Source organism: Triturus cristatus, chromosome 12 (genome assembly GCF_964204655.1).
Source record: "Triturus cristatus chromosome 12, aTriCri1.1, whole genome shotgun sequence".
NCBI lineage: Eukaryota > Metazoa > Chordata > Amphibia > Caudata > Salamandridae > Triturus > Triturus cristatus.
In genome coordinates this window covers 174572718-174590024 of record NC_140595.1, presented here as the reverse complement: position 1 = coordinate 174590024, position 17307 = coordinate 174572718, and the positions used below count along the sequence as shown (strand labels likewise).

The window sequence follows — 17307 nt, the reverse complement described above, 5'->3', positions numbered from 1 at the left end:
ACAGACAAAGAAAGAAGGGAGGTGAGGGGGCAAGGAAAAAAATAAAAACAGGAGAACCGTGGCAAAGGGAAATGAGGACGAAAAGAGCATTGCAAACCTGACATAAAGGGGCAGAAAGTGCAGGGTGGTGGAAGGAAGGGGCATGAGGACAGGCATCCGTTTTGTTGGCATCTGTGGCATTCAGCCGTGCCGGCGGCGGGCTCCTAGGAAAAACTTTGGGTCCACATTCGGTCACACGGAAAAACCGGAAAAACACCTATTCCTTTGGAGGAGGCCAGGTTTGAACTCCTAGCGCCAGGAAAACAACTTCAGAGCGGCGCGAAGTCCAACCCTCGGCCTGAAGACAATAAGGTAATTATGACGAACAATTATCAGACATGTCTAGTAAGTTTGCTGCTGGGTTGGGCCGCTCTCCCCGCCAGGCCCCGCCCCTTTTAGAAACACCTGTTTCAACCTGTCAAGCAGGTTAGTGCTTAATGCTTTAATGCCTGTAGCGGCGCTGGGGGAGCACGCAGCTCACCGTTCTTTATTTTCAACATTTTTCACGAACTTGTTTACAGACTTTTTGGGTCTATAGAGCAGGTGGCGACGAGAGCGACGGCGGAAGGGGGCCCGGACACACGTGGAATTGACGCAACTGCTAGAAGACAGAGCTCCGGGTGGTTTTACATTACGGAACGTGGGAAAATCTGTCCGCAGGAACTGCCCTGTCAGCTTTTGAGTTCCTTTTCTCGGTTTCCCTCCCAAAACACAACCTGCTTGTCCCCCGGGCAGACCATGTGGAACCTGCCGAGACACCTTTAGGGCCAGGAAGGTGTCTTGTTAGCTTGTTGGTCTCAGGAGAAAATCCACCTGCCACCTTTCTTCACGTGGGCCGTCGACGCGCGAGCAAAATGGACTTTTCCGGGACCACCTGGACTATTTTACTGCTGCTGCTGAGCTTTGAAGGTACGAAACAATCCGAATAATATTTACTGTGCTTTTATAGCGCCGCCCAGTATGAGCTGACTTGTATCTGTGCGCTAGTTAGAGAGCTTTGTGGGTTGACGGACCTGCGGCAGGATATTTCAGCCTGGTGGGGTCCCTCAGATTTGCTTACAGCAGTTTAATTTAATTAGACTTGTCTACTCAAAGTGCCTGTAACAGCGCCTTGAAACCTCGGCGACCGAGTTGGCGCTATCTAAACGATAGACTACTGTCTTAAATACAAGCGCCCTGCTTTCTAGATGATACATAAGGTGAATTTTGTGTTCAGCGTTATTAACCCTGGTAGAGCCTTAGCCCACATGACTTGTGAATAAAAAGCAGTGGGTATACACAGTGCAAGTTTCTGCATTTTTGCGTGGAGTATTTCATTTTACCGCCACTTTCTGTTGGTGGTAAAGTTGATATTTTTGCTATGTGATAGATAACATGTGTGTTACTACGATTACCGCATGCTTAGCGCATTTTCGTGCTAATCGACAGTGAGAGCTTTGTTGAAACGTTGTAACCCGCGAGGTGACAAGTCCCGGTCTCATGGCTGACATCCATGTTTTGTGTGTTTGGGGTGCTGGTGGTGGCGGGGAGGCGTGGGGAGGGGGAGCACATGTTCTGATTCACAGCCAGCACGGAATACTGAAAAACAATAGACACTGATGGTGAATTCAGAAATTCGAATATATTTACTTCCCATGACGTGTATTTGTAGAGCGCTTTGTTGCCCCCAATGTACCCCCTAGCGCTATTGCCACATTACAAATGATTCGTGTTTCCTAAGTCACGGCTCGGCATTTTATCGACCTGTGAAGGATAAACGTCTGGGTGGGCTCTCCGGATTCGAAACTGTGACCATGCATGTGGGCTCGTTTACAGCCAGCACTGAACACTGGACAACAATAGGTACATTTTCTAATTGTGAATTCACACATTTTGAAATGTTTTTGCTACACACATAATGTGTATTTGTAGAGGGAGCGCTATATTGAACCTCTTGGCGCTATTGACACACAGGAGCCAGGAGGTGTTTAGTGTTTCCCAACTTAAAGCTATGCGTTTGATCAACTTCGTAAGGATGAAAGGCTGAGTGGGTCCACCGGATTCAAAACTGTGACTATGAGCTCAGACACAATTCCGTTGAGTCCACATTAGTCCGCCCAGCCACCGGGTGGAGGGGTCAGTGTGACGCGATACACTCTCAGGTGGCGTCAGATAGTGACAACCCCAGGTACAGAGCTCCCTACAACATGGTCTGCCGGGGGCTTTTTGAAAAGGCCGCTGAAGGCCCCGCCTGAGGTTTTCTTTTCTCTTTTTTTCTGCACAATCAAAGTTCTGTTCCCTTTAAGTAGTGCGCCGCACCGCCATTAGCTAATTCCGCGCAATTCTATGTCTAAGCCTATTGTTAAAAATGCTCCAAGCTGCGAGCGAGCGAAGCACAATCGTCTAATGACAGGCTCTGCGGTCTTTATTGTGAGTGTTTTCAACACAACAGGTTTCTTTTCAGAGTTTTTGGCTCTGTTCAATGGGTTTACGTTACTTCACGCCTCGGCATAGTTCCCTTTTTATTCCCATATCCTTCACAGTGCAGAGAAGTGCTCAATTATAGGGTGTTGCAGGGCTCCGTTGTGCCCTGTGCCTCAATTGTAGGGTGTTGCGTGGCTCAATTGTAGGGTTGCACGGTGTCTCAAATGTAGAGAGCTCCTTGTCCAGTGATTTTTCTTTCATCGTATCTACTTGTTGTTCTACTGAGAGTGAGTTGCCTCGGGCTGTTGTTAATCTGGGTTTTGGGGTTCACGAGTGAATACATCTGCCTGGCCTGGGCCGAATGCCCTAAACCAGATTAAGTTAATTCTGATGAACTGGACTGATTCACTCCAGAAAAGTTTCCTAAAAACATCGAAGATAGACTCAAACCCCTCCATGCTCTAGTGATGTCACAATCCTCCCTCCCCTCTGCTGTTTCTAACTACCCAGTCAGCCCCAAATAGTCCAACTCCCGAGACGGTACCTGATTGGCTGACAAGATCCATGCTTCTAAACAATACACGTACCACGTGCCCTGAAATGCCCCCATAGTATTCCAAATCCTAGTAAATGGACTCACAGGCCGCATTTATTCGTGAAACTGTCACAGATGACCCCAGCGCCCAGGAAATGTACATCTGCCTGAGAGGGGCATGGCTGGCACCGGCTGCTCTTGGCATGAATACCAATGCCACGCATTTTCTTGAAATGAAATCACATGTCCTTAAATCTGCTGACCAATTTGCAACCAGCACCCCCAAGATTGACCCTAACATTTCTTCTATTTCCTGTAAGGTAACCCCAAGTCGGATTAATATATCTTCCAATGACCCCCAAGACCTACCCAGATTACTACAAAAATTGAATATGAGATTAAAGTCATTAGTGTGGCTGTCTTTATCAACTCAATCAGATTGGGGGGGAACAGGATATATTTCCACAGGACCCGTGCTGTGATTGGCTGAACAGCTGCTTCTTGTGAGTCAGTTACCTGAGCCCGTGTATTTTGCTGTTTCTCTTTCTCCCTCTCTCCTGCCCTTGCTTCCAGGCTGTTCGTGCCACCTTGGACACTCCCCGTGCACCTGTACCAGCCCTCGCGCTGCCTATTGAGTAAGGCTCCCCTGGGTTAGTCATAAGGTCAACAAACAACCAGACACGTCACTGACTCTGCCCCAGCCGATCCTCTTACAGACGCAACAAACTCATTTTGGGTCCACACACGATTGTATCTAGTGTAGGCCTGCTTAGCTACACCCCTCCCCCCTCCACCAGAGACCCTAGCGGGTGAGTGGTGCTGTGCTTTACAAAATAACATTGATTGATTGGCTTAGGCAAAGGTCTGTGGATTCAGGGCTTCTGATAAAACTTCCGGTGGCCTACTCAACGAGACAATTCTGCAGCCAAAACTTTGGACAAAACGGCTACAGTGCAAGTGGTGTAGCGAGGGTGCCACAGGCCCTAGTGTACGCAAGGGAAATGGGCCTCTGTTGTTTGGCTAGTAAAATACTCCAACAATCAGGATTCAGCAGGCCCCGGTATCACTGCAACTCCCGCACCAGTGATAGCTAGGCCACTTGGAGCGGTGTGGGGCCTGTGAGTACCCTAGAGGGTTGTGGCCCTTGAGAGTACCCTAGGCCACTTGGAGTGTTGTGGCCCCTGTGAGTACCCTAGGCCACTTGGAGGGTTGTGGCCCCTGTGAGTACCCTAGGCCACTTGGAGTGTGGTGGCCCCTGTGAGTACCCTAGGCCACTTGGAGCGGTGTGGGGCCCCTGTGAGTACCCTAGGCCACTTGGAGTGTTGCGGCCCCAGTGAGTACCCTAGGCCACTTGGAGTGTTGCGGCCCCAGTGAGTACCCTAGGCCACTTGGAGGGTTGTGGCCCCTGTGAGTACCCTAGGCCACTTGGAGTGTTGTGGCCCCTGTGAGTACCCTAGGCCACTTGGAGGGTTGTGGCCCCTGTGAGTACCCAGGCCACTTGGAGTGTGGTGGCCCCTGTGAGTACCCTAGGCCACTTGGAGCGGTGTGGGGCCCCTGTGAGTACCCTAGGCCACTTGGAGTGTTGCGGCCCCAGTGAGTACCCTAGGCCACTTGGAGGGTTGTGGCCCCTGTGAGTACCCTAGGCCACTTGGATGTTATGGCCCTGTGAGTACCCTAATCCACTTGGAGGGTTGTGGCCCCTGTGAGTACCCTAGGCCACTTGGAGCGGTGTGGGGCCCCTGTGAGTACCCTAGGCCACTTGGAGTGTTGCGGCCCCAGTGAGTACCCTAGGCCACTTGGAGTGTTGCGGCCCCAGTGAGTACCCTAGGCCACTTGGAGGGTTGTGGCCCCTGTGAGTACCCTAGGCCACTTGGAGTGTTGTGGCCCCTGTGAGTACCCTAGGCCACTTGGAGTGTTGTGGCCCCTGTGAGTACCCTAGGCCACTTGGAGGGTTGTGGCCCCTGTGAGTACCCTAGGCCACTTGGAGTGTGGTGGCCCCTGTGAGTACCCTAGGCCACTTGGAGCGGTGTGGGGCCCCTGTGAGTACCCTAGGCCACTTGGAGTGTTGCGGCCCCAGTGAGTACCCTAGGCCACTTGGAGGGTTGTGGCCCCTGTGAGTACCCTAGGCCACTTGGATGTTATGGCCCTGTGAGTACCCTAATCCACTTGGAGGGTTGTGGCCCCTGTGAGTACCCTAGGCCACTTGGAGTGTTGTGGCCCCCGTGAGTACCCTAGGCCTCTTGGAGTGTTGTGGCCCGTGAGTATCCTAGGCCACTTGGAGGGTTGTGGCCCCTGTGAGTACCCTAGGCCACTTGGATGTTGTGGCCCCTGTGAGTACCCTAGGCCACTTGGAGTGTTGTGGCCCCTGTGAGTACCCTAGGCCACTTGGAGTGTTGTGGCCCCTGTGAGTACCCTAGGCCAATTGGGGGGTTGTGGCCCCTGTGAGTACCCTAGGCCAATTGGGGGGTTGTGGCCCCTGTGAGTACCCTAGGCCAATTGGAGTGTTGTGGCCCCTGTGAGTACCCTAGGCCACTTGGAGGATTGTGGCCCCTGTGAGTACCCTAGGCCACTTGGAGGGTTAGGGCCCCTGTGAGTACCCTAGGCCACTTGGAGGGTTGTGGCCCCTGTGAGTACCTGATACTCCTTTCGGTAGCCCCAATCCCAGACCGAAGAGTCTTTTATTTTTAGTTATGTTTTCAAATTTCCTTGTGGTCCCTCTGAGTTCTTGATCCAGAGGGCGGTGCTCCAGTCTTCCATGATTAATACTTTTGACCCAAGGCCTGTCGGGAAGAGCACATTGGTGGACTATAAAAGGGTTTGCCAATCGCTTGCTCACTCTGGTGGCTCGCGCTCTAGCTGGTTATAAAGCACACGTGCACTGCAGGTTGTTTACTCATAAAATATGGGCGGGTCCTGGGTCCTGGTGAACAAGGCACGTCTGTTTCACACCGTGGCACGCCAGACCTGGCCTCCATGCAAGCCAATGGGGTTGACTTGGTGAACCCATGCTGGTGCCTTCAACCAGACATATCCCATTCTTTTATTTTTTTAAAGGATACAATTACAGGGCCAGATTTATTAAAATATAGAGCAGCGTAGCAGCTTTGGTCACTGCCCAGCTCTATATTTTAATAAAGCTGCCACGAGACATATTTACATGTGGCCTACCAACTCCCCATTCCCCTGCACTGGTGCAGAAACGTGTGTTGGAGCTGGAATTCCCAGGTATCCTGGATGTAACCTATCCTTAATGTGAAATGGTGCAAAGTAGCCAAAAGTCCTATTTGTGTCCTAAAGTGCAGTTTTCCAGCACAAAAAAAACCCTTGAAAGAAAATACCAGTTCTGGTCTTGGCATCACTTTGTGTGACTTTGCAGAGGTGCAAAGGGTTGGTAAATCTACCTAGTGCTGTTTAAAAACCAACAGCTTAACTGTTTAAATGTAGCAGATGAAGTCCACGAGTGGCACAAGAGGATGAAGTGGGGGAGGATGTGGCCTAACGGCCAGAGTTACCGACTTGGTAGACTGGGAACCAGGTTCGAGCCTCGGTGTCGGCTCAGCATTCTGGGTAAATCACTTCCTCTCCCCGTGACTACCGTAAAAATGAATGTGACCTTGTGTAATGTAACTGGTGCTCATGTAAAGTGCTCCAATACCTTCGGGTCGAGTTTGCGTTATAGAAAACCATTTACTCAAGTGGGGGAAGCAGTTCTAGCACTTATGCACCGGCATAGCTGATACTGAATCAAGAACACGCGTCCCACTTACCACAAAATCACTCTATGCAAGTTTTTGCACAAATAGTGTCACAAGGGGAGTTTCTTGCTCTAGGTTTTTCAATGCATCTATTTGTTGATAAATTAACTTGTGGGGGTGGTGATTCTGTATCTCATCTTACAACAAGTAATTCTTATGAACGTTTGGTTTCTATATCTGAAACCACAGTGGAAAACTCTGATCTTGCCAATAACAATCAGTTAGAGCCTGCAGCATCTTTCCCATGATGCACAGCGTGATTCATTTGAAACTCCTGCGCTAAATCCCTATGACGTACAAGTGATGTCACACAAGGTTACGACACTCCATTGTCATTGTGTATATGGAATGGTAGCGGAACTTACAATTCACAAGGAGAGTCTGATGCCACTGGACATGGTAGCTTAAGCTGTTATAGAGCTCTTGAACAGACTTGCTGCTCAAAGGGTCCTTTGGGAGTGACCACTATACTAGGGGTGGGCAGAACTTGCGGAATTTACTCTGCGGAATTTCGCGGTTACACAAAAACTCCACAAGATTTAACAGAGTTCCTCCAACGGGCAGGGAAAAATGCCCATCGGGCTGCAATTTAGTACCGGTAGAGCGTTGCGTGCTGAAAAATGCAAAGAAAGTGCAATATAAACTAAAACAAAAATAGCTCCATTCACAAAATAGCAACATTGTCTGTTTTCAGTATCATTTTTTCTGACTATGAATCACAGTATGCCGGACAAATGTTAACGCCCCCTAGTTAGTCCCACAGAAAACTCAGACTGAGACTTCAAGTGACATCACAGTAGTGATCGGGAACTGTGTTGTGGTCTTTGGCTCTAGGACACCCGAGTTGCAATCTTGGCTTACCACCCCCCCAAAATTGTGTGATTCTAGAAAAATCAAATCATCAAATATGATGCCACAGTCCCCTTATCTGCCAAAGCCAGAGGTGCTTAGAAACAGGCCATCCACCATCATTAAGTGCTGTATTAAAACAAAATAACTCAACAGGGCTGCTCAACCAGGAACGATTGAGTTTGCAGCGTTGCACTATCCACCTGTCCTCATGAAACCAGTCTTCGATGCACACGTGCAATCTAACAGGTGATCTTCAAGTGTTTGTTTTGGTCAAGGCAAAAACAGTATGTGGTAGGGTATCTCAATAGTATTCTGCAGGGCCCAGGATCAGAAGAACTGGTTCCATAGTGAGGTGTTTTTAGGGAACTGGGTGGGTTCCAGATATGGACTATCACTTCCACTGGTTAAAACAGCTTAGTATAAAGTTTTATTGAGAGTATCTACTAGTGTTATTCCAGGTCACTGCTGAGTTGCAAAACAGTCCAAGAGGCGGAATTTTGTGGCTTTATAATGAGGACTTGCCTCGCACGTACTGTAGCGAATGCCAATCTTCAGGGTTGGCGTGCTGAAGTGTATCCAGCAGGCTTCGAGAAGAGCAGGCTAGACCACAAAGTTATCTGTTTGCTCAAGTCATACGATACGTTAAGTGGAGTGTGCATCACTTAAAAAAATTTAACAGAGCCAATTTATAATGCTGTTTTTAACCGTAGAACAGCAGGTGTGGGCGGCCATGCAGAGGGATGTCAGATTTTGTTCAACGCAGTCTGAACAATGGTACAGTATCGTTTTTTTCAGGCACAAACATACTTTGGACCTTATGAGTTGAATGCCTTGTTTGATCCCACGAAAGATTCATCCATATTGGATCCCTACATAGAACATGATGAGGGCGAAGGACACAGTTGTTGCCTTTGATGCAAACAATGATTCCACCAGACATGAACACAAAATGAAAATCATTGGAGAAGGTCCTCTGTCTGACCTGAGCAAAGGATCCTGTAGATCATAAGACCATAGCGGTCCGATGGGACGTGTGCTCCCTCCGACCCGAAGACGAGATGACCTTTCGCATCCCACCAGCTGATGTGGCAACTCGAGCTTCGCTGGTGCCCTGTGGGAGACACAAGCTACCTGGATTCTTGCCCATTCCCTAATCTAGAAGCCAAACCCCCAAAAGAAAAGGAATACCTGTCTCCGGACCAAGTGACTTTGCCAGTGAGTAGACACCAACATCAGTCTATATCAAAGCCGTAGACATTGTGGAGAGAGTCATGCTTTTAAGAGCCCAACCTGGAAGGAGCAACGTTTATGCAATGGCAAACATGACCTCACATGTAACCAACTCTGCCAACCAACAATTTGCTTCTCTAAAGTAGTCAATCTCTTGATTAACCTAAAGTCAGCTCTGACGCCTACTGTGCAGTTTCCATCACAAAACCAAAGCCACTTTATGGCTTAGATGCATGATTGGCTGTTTCTGTGATTACAAAGTCTGTCTAAATTGGTGTAAAGCTACAGAGCTCCTAAACAGAAGACGCTTGTCAACACTTCTCACCGCTAAGGGGTGACCACTTTCTTGAATCAGAGAGGATCAGGATAGTTGAATCTGGTCTGATAGGTTAGTACTTAAACTGGCTTTTGACTGGTTCACTGGGGACATGGTACCCAACGTCAAATGTTTATAGATCAACACTCGGATGAATATTAGAGAAGTTGAGATGCTCCAAATAGAAGTAAACAAGACTAAAAGCCTGGATGCCTCGTTGTCTCAAATTCTTAGCTTAGTGGTGGAGAACATTTCACCTTTTGGTTTGGGGATGGCCTAGAAATGAGGACTGGTTGGATTTTTACTTAATGTTAGCAGTTAGTAGTCTGTCTGGAGGAAGATGGCCTTCTCGGTCCAGTGTCCACAATATTAAAAGTGCCATCATTGGAGGCATCTGCTATATTCTTTTCAGCAGAGACCATGTGACCCGAAAGTCACAGAGAACAAACGTAGACTTTCTGCAATAGGAAGTTCTCTTTGCAGGAGGGTGGAGACACAGTGGAGATTTAACAGGTCCTCGTGCCTTCTTCATTAAATAGTTCACAGTGAACCACTACGGATCACAGATAGAGTGGGAGCTAAAAAGACAGCCGCAGCCCACGCCGGTAAGAGCGGTGGGGCAGTGGGGCTAGGTTGGAGGGGGATTCAACAGGAGACCACAACGGGAAATGAAATAAATAATTTATTTTTCCCTCGTCGCCGTATGTCGAAATACTCCACCCGGCCCCACTGCTCTACCCTGCATGGGCCGAGGCTGTAAAATGAGCCCTGACAGATGTCTTCAAACTAATCCAATATTTACAAAGTGAATGTAGGGTGTGTGTCCCACCATCACCAAGAGGACCGATGTGGGGCAGGGGTATGGGGGTTTCATGTAAATGCCTAAAAGAAAACTGTTGGCATTCCTATGGGCCATTTGCCAGGCAGGATACCTCAGAATCCCTCAGTTGGTCCATTTCTAAAAGCAGCCCGCTTCTCCTCAGCCTGATGGGGTTTTCCATGTGTCCCATAGGTCCACTCTCTACCTGGTACGACAATCACTCACCATGAAGGACATTTGAGTCGCAATAAACTAAAAACAAGCATAAGTGTTTAACCATGCAACAGTTAATGTTGTTGCACAAGGATATTGTGCTGCATAACTAAATACTTATAAAGTCCCAAAAGCGAGACCTATTGACTATGCCAATGCTCGTTCTATTTTCTCATGGATGAAGCTCTGTAGCTTCCCAAATGTTTGTCTTTGATATGAAATGTACTTTATTCAAAACATGCAGTAAAAGCCATGACAAGATTATTCAAATAGATTATGCACTTCAAACTGATTCCAGAATTTATCAGATTGCTCAAGACGATTATCGCAAACTTAAAATGCAGTCGTTGGGTCCTTTTAGAACAAATGTTCAGCCCACAGTTTGGAAAATCTTGGTGTTTCCGGCTGCTGACAATAAGGACAGTCGCCTTTATGTTCATTAGAAAACGTCATCAGGCGGCTATGGAATTATGGCTCAGTTTATAAAAAATTATTGACCATCCGATTCCAGTGCTTTATCTTGCGATAGCAAGGGTGAACGCGGAGTTTTCATTTTAGTCCATTGCATTCTGGGAGTTGCAGTGGTGGCTGACAAACTTTGAAATGCATCAATGGGGCGGGGCGGGCGGGGTCGTATAACGGTGCTATTTTAAAGACAATGCCCAGAAGTGGATGTCCTGTTATCTGGTTGTAAGATAAAAAAAACTGCTAAACTCGCACAGCCTCTGCTGTGCATTTTGTCACAGACAGAGTATACCGGCACGTTGGGCATCCTGTATCTCTATGTATACGTGCAGTATCCTGTGTGCACAGACGCACTCAGAACACCCAAAACACACATGTACGACACACCGCTCTTTGCTTTTACACACAGAGCACGCTGTAAATTTATGTGCACATACAACCGCCCACTCTGTGAACTGACACACATTTATTTCAGCACCTGAAAGGAACACAAAGAGCTTGCCACACACATCACGCTAATCACACACACATACGTCCCAGCCTCTAAACAAACATACACATAGGCATCCCACACCACATAGACACTTGCACAAACGATGACCCTAATACAACTTACAAGCACGCATACTCACCCAGTGTAACTAAACAAAAAAAAAATAGAAACTGGGACATTCAAAGTTCGGATGTATAATTTGCAGTAGATGAATCACTATTTTTGGAGCTGTACCTTAACATCTTTAATGTTTTCTAGTTCAGTGGCTCAACAGCCCTTTCAAATCCGGCGTTTAAAGGCACGGATCGCTGGCTCTATAATTTGTGTCATAATAGTTAGGAAATGGTTATTTCAGGAAAGAGCTGAAAGATAAACCCGAAGAGGGCAAAATTGTTTGAACTGTAATCCCAATTGCTTGTGTTTCCGCGGCTGACATTAAACCAGCGCGGTCAGGCACAGAAAAGCGGCAATGGAAAGCGCGAGCCCTTCAGGAAATTAATTAAAGCAGCAAGCGGCAAGGAAACCTGACACCAGACAGATGGCCCTGCGCGCCCTGCTGGTTCCCCAGCGAGCGTGAGAATTGTTAACATATGATGCTGCTCGCTCCCGCAAGGAAATCGCCAAATGTGCACATGTTGCAATAGAAAGCAATGCAACGCGTGCACGTTTTTGGGGAGCAAAGCTGATCGATTACATGAGGTCCTCTCCTATGCAGCGCATGCACGCTGCGTAGGTGAGACCTAATGACTACACACCCATGGGTGGTTCCCTTCAAGGACAGGGGCTGGGTAGGTTATCACTTTGTAAAAGGTTCTGAAATCCTGTTTCGGCATTGGGAGGTGTTGCACACTGGCGCTCTGACGCAAAGCAAGAAAGAGAGAACAGTAGAAAAAAGAGAACGAACGAGGAAGAGAGATACTGGAAAATAATGGCACAGAGACAAATCCAGAGATGGAAAAGAACGAGAAAGTGGGACATAGTGACAAGAAGTTAAGGGTGGTAAAAAAATGAGGCTGAGGTGGAATCAAAACGAATTCAGCATTATTTCGGCAGCACCAGCTGTGGGCTCCTAACAAAAACTTTAGGCCCGCCCTTATTTTTAATTACTTTTTTTTTTTTTACACATTGAGGAGCTACTAGGACCTCAAAGACTGGCTCTTTGAAGTTCTGTGTGTGGAAAGAGAGTTTGAGGAGGGCAGTACATCCAATTAAAGAACAGAAGAGAAAAACAGTGAAGGCTATTAGCAGAGAAGGTCAGAAAAAGAAGAAAACTATCACACACTGCCAAATGAGATACACAATTTTATGTGGACCTCATTGGAGTTCCAAATCTGTAATAAATATTGAATTGAATTGAGGTACACAATTTTGTTTAGCGGCGTTGGAGATCCTCTGGTGAAATGATAAAGTGTGTGTAAACAGGGAGTGAGTGGGAGCCTGGAAAAAGAGCTAAATTATTAAAGACATCTCGTAAAACATTCACAAAAGAAACACTGTTACATGTGCTCAATTGAATGGCTGCTGTACAATGAAGTGGGGTGTCATCGGATGATTAATATAAGTACAGGTCAGATTGGGACCAGTAAAAGGGGGTACTATAGGACAATGAGGCCGGGTGGAGAAAACCCGAGGATGCTCCTGGAGAGAAGAGAGGTGTGGGCATTGGAAGCTGAGCTTCACCACTCTTTGAAAACAAAATAGAGACCAGAAGAAAGAAGGAAGTCGGGTATTGTCTTACTCCGTGCAATTTCGAACCAGAGTAACGCAAGATCTTAGCCACAGGACACAATTTCACTTATGCCAGCTTGTAATTTACACAGTTTGGTACGTAAATGATTGCTGTTATCCATTTTTGTATTTATTTATTTAAGTTGCAGCTTAATCGCAGGTCATATCCCTTCGAATATGACCATAACAATTACCCTAACCCTCTGCCTGACCCCAACCATATCCCTTAAACTATTCCTGGTCCCATTCTTTCTTTATTAACCTAATTTCGGATTTATGTACTTTTAGTAATTTCTGGTTCTGAATAGAATGACATAAGTTCATTGAAATGTATTTCTGTGGATAAAAAAGGGATGCAATCCACTTGGCATGTAAAACAGGGCCTAGAGGGTACACATAAACCTTTATGCTCCCAAACAAATCTTTGGACCTCAGAAAGACTCCAGCGGAGGGGATTGCGATGCCCTTTCCACCACCGCCCATCACAGTCATCCAGGCTTAGAAAGCCTCGTACTATTTCCTCATAGAGGCGAGATTGCAGGTCAAAGTACAAGGTCCTCAGCTGTTGAGATCCTCAGTGCAAGTCTCTCCACATGAGTGTGCACAGGCTATCAGGGATTAGCTGACAAACATTGCCTCACTCTTGTAAAACATTGCCTTGCAGAAGAGGTGTCATGGAGCTACCCAAAGCAGGAGCCCATTTCCTCTGTTCTGATGGCTTCTCCCTGAGCCACTTACCACCGCCAGCTTGAGAGATGTCTGGCTAATCCCGCCCGACGCGTTGGAGTGAACATTACGAGGACACCCATCGCGGGTTAGGAAACTGATAGGATTCAGATGAGCGCGTCTTGCGCTACCAGATAGCACAGGGGTCTTCAGTCACAGTCTCCAATTACACGTAAGAAGCCTCTGCCGTACAGATATTAAGGTGATAGAACATGTCCTCTTTCATAGTAGGGTGACCACGTCACTCCTGGTCATGATGGACACTGTCTCCACTCCTGAACATTCCACCTACAAATCAATGAGTCCAGGTGTGTCCGTCCAATAGTTCAATACAACAAGACTACACCCTCCAGACTACTTTAGAGATCACACAAAGGTCCAGTGCTGGTAGCAATGTTTGTAATGACCAGGAGGGAGGTGGTACCCCTATTTAATGGCATCACATTTGAAAAACTGAGATTTATATGCATTTCCCTGCTATCGTCAGCTGGTGGTGTTTTCGTCACACAGAAGTCACTTCATGCAATCATGAAAAAGCTCTTTCATTATTGCATTGATTAAGTGATGGCTTTATTCGATGTTTTGGTATGTGATAGGGAATTCACTTTTATTTGTATATTTCTCAAATATTAACCCCTTCCCCGTTCATGACGGAACCGTCATGAGCCATGGGTGCCGTGTGCTCATGACGGAGTGGTTCCGTCATGCTGCGGCCGTTGGCCGCCGCTCCTCCCACGCTGCGCTGATTCCCCGCCTGTGCGGGCGATTAGCGCAGTGGGCGGAGTCATGACGGAACCACTCCGTCATGAGCACAGCTCAACCGTGGCTCATGACGGCGTGGCTCCGTCATGAGCACAGCGCCACCGCGCTGCCCCCAAACCCCCCCCCAGCGCTGCGGCGGAATTCCCGCCGCAGCCAAGGGGTTAAAAGGATACATTTAGTTTACACCTTGTGTGTAAACAATAAATAAAGCCTCACAAACACAACAAAACAAACCTATTCTGTTATCAGTTAAATGACTGGCACACTGTTTGAAGTGCTAAAGAAGTAGGCAAGGTTGTCACATGACTCTTGTGTTCCCGTAGGAAAAGGGAGTCAATATATAGGTGATTTTTAAATGGAATTTTGAGGCATTTACCAACATAGATTCAGGACGCTCAGACACAGGCTCGATTTCCTGATATTGACAGCAAAATGTTTGCATCCAATGAATCTCATTAGAACTCAACAAATGGTCAGTGGTAATTCTGAAGATCTTGTAAGGATCTGGCTCTTCTGGACCTGCACTGGACTCCAACACCTAGATTATGGGATCCACTCTGTAGTTAAGGTGGAGGACTGCTCTGGAGTTTCGAAACGCCAACGCTTAGGGCCTGATTATGAGTCTGGTTGACCGGTTACTCCATCACAAATGTGACGGGTATCCCGTCCATATATTGCGAGTTCTAATATGGGAAACAACCTTTACAACACAGTCATTACATTGCACTACCTTTAAAACGCAGGCATTACAAAGCAACATCCTTTACATCGCATGCCATTACAACGCAGCCATTACATCGCATGTCACTACAACGCATGCCACTACAACGCATGTCATTACAACACATGTCACTACAATGCATGCCATTACAACGCAATATAAGGTAAGTAATGATGAATAGTAATTTTTACCCCTACACTATCCATCACTTACCCTACTGTTGCACTCACTGGAGTGGGAATAGTAATTTTTACCCCTACACTATCCAACACTTACCCTACAGTTGTACTCACTGGAGTGGGAATAGTAATTTTTCCCCCTACACTATCCAACACTTACCTTACTGTTGCCCTAAAAGTAATATGCGTTGTAATGGTATGCATTGTAATGGAATGCGTTGTAAATGTAGTTTCTAAAAATGCGTTGTGATGGCATGCGATGTAAAATCATGCGTTGTAATGGACGTTGCGATGTAAAAATGCGTTGTAAAGGCATGCGTTGTATTTGTTTGCGTTGTAACGTCATACATTCTCTAATATATTCCATTGGATATAATGGAACTTGTAATATGTCGTACGGGATAACCGTCACATTTGTGATGGAGTAACCCGTCCTCCAAACTCGTAATCAGGCCGTTAGTGTCTATACACTAATGTCTCTAAAGCTTTCTACATTATTTACGACCTGATTAGTATTGCACCATCACGAGGTATAGGTTAGTTTATTAAGTGCTTGATGAGTGCCTTAGAGTAAGATTCTAGGATCTCTGAGCCATCAGATTGCTCAGTTTGTAGTCATTTAGCAATTGATCTTTTTATTAATGTGCATGACCTTTAGCCTTGTTGGAACAAGCCCCCGCCACCCCATAGGAATGCTTCTCACTTGGTCAAAACACAATCACACAACGGGGTTAGACTGCAATGTAAAGAACATGTAATAACCCAAATAAGAACCATGTAACGAAGAGGCATAACAGGTTTGCACTCAGTCTTCTCTGTGAAACCAGAATTGGTGGATTAAGTCCCTCAGTATGATTGAGGAGGCAAATGTAAGCATAATCTAGGACTCCCATCGGCCACACAACAGCAACAACAAAAATGTAAGTAGCGCAGGTGGACGAAGACATAGTTCAAGAAGTTTTGCACAGATGGACGAAGACATAGTTCAAGAAGTTTTGCACAGATGGACGAAGACATAGTTCAAGAAGTTTTGCACAGGTGGACGAAGACATAGTTCAAGAAGTTTTTCACAGATGGACAGGATGTGGCCTTATGACTAGAGCGGTCGACCTCGAAACTGGGGAACCGGGTTTGAGTCTCGGCAACAACGCTCAACATCCTTTGATTCTGGGCAAATCGCTAAATTTCCCTGTGCCTAACAAAAAATGAATGGGTCCACCTATAACAAAACTGGTGCTCATGTAAAGCGCTCTGATACCTGATATCTCGGGTCAAGTTCGCGCTATATAAAACTCTAAAAAAAAAAATGGATGAAGACATAGTTCAAGAATTTTTGATTATGTATACATTAGTAAATGTGATGATAAGGAATGCCGAAAAAAGTCTATGCACCGTTGGTGGTACACGTTGAATCGAGACAGAAGCAGAGTATTGGATTCTTCAAGCAGCCGAAGCTCATCTTATGGTACATTACAAATGGATTCAATTCACTCAGTATTCAGCTGTGTTGGGTATGAATTGCCCTCTATGTAACATACTGAGTCCATCAGTCTTATGTCTTGTGACCCACAAAGATTCTACTGAGTATTACTCTTGTGGAACCTTTGGCTTACTACCGAATTCCATGATTGAGCCAGAAGAACTCCAGGCTTCTTCCTTGAATTCAGACGAGTCAAGCATACCACAAGAGCGAGTCGCACTTACTCACATCAAAATCTTTGCAATTTAACACGTTTCTTGGTCTAAATTACTTAGGTGACTTTCGTTCAATAATTCAAATAACTCAAGCCTCTCTCTCTCTGTTCTTTCTGGACAAGGAACAAGAGGGTATTAGTACATCGAACGAGTGCTCCGCATTGAATGAATTTTCTGTCCAGTAGTATCACAGTTCCTATAATCCTATGCTGCCAGATGTGGGATGTCTAAACTGTTGTACCTAAGCCTTCTATTTTTCTTCCCCACTTTTTCTCTTTGTGCTAACATGGTATGCCACTAAACTTCTTATCACCATATGTATCACATGTCATATTCACATGTGCTGCTAAGTGAACTTTTGAGTGTTAAATGAGG

The 17307-nt window shown here is 46.5% G+C and overlaps 1 protein-coding gene across 3 annotated transcripts in view; it reads left to right on the top strand.

The window, feature by feature from the left end:
* Positions 1-373: 373 nt before the first annotated feature.
* The window catches only part of NECTIN4 (nectin cell adhesion molecule 4), a 155675-nt gene continuing 138741 nt past the window's right edge, over positions 374-17307 (top strand). For 2 of the 3 annotated variants that reach the window (XR_014972285.1, XM_085638914.1), the window contains exon 1: positions 464-948. Coding sequence is in view for 2 of the 3 variants with exons in the window: in XM_085638914.1 (XP_085495040.1) it covers positions 894-948 (55 nt within the window). In the remaining variant the exon portion in view is untranslated. Of the gene's footprint in view, positions 949-17307 lie in introns of all 3 variants that reach the window. The other variant, XM_085638913.1, reaches the window with a different exon arrangement.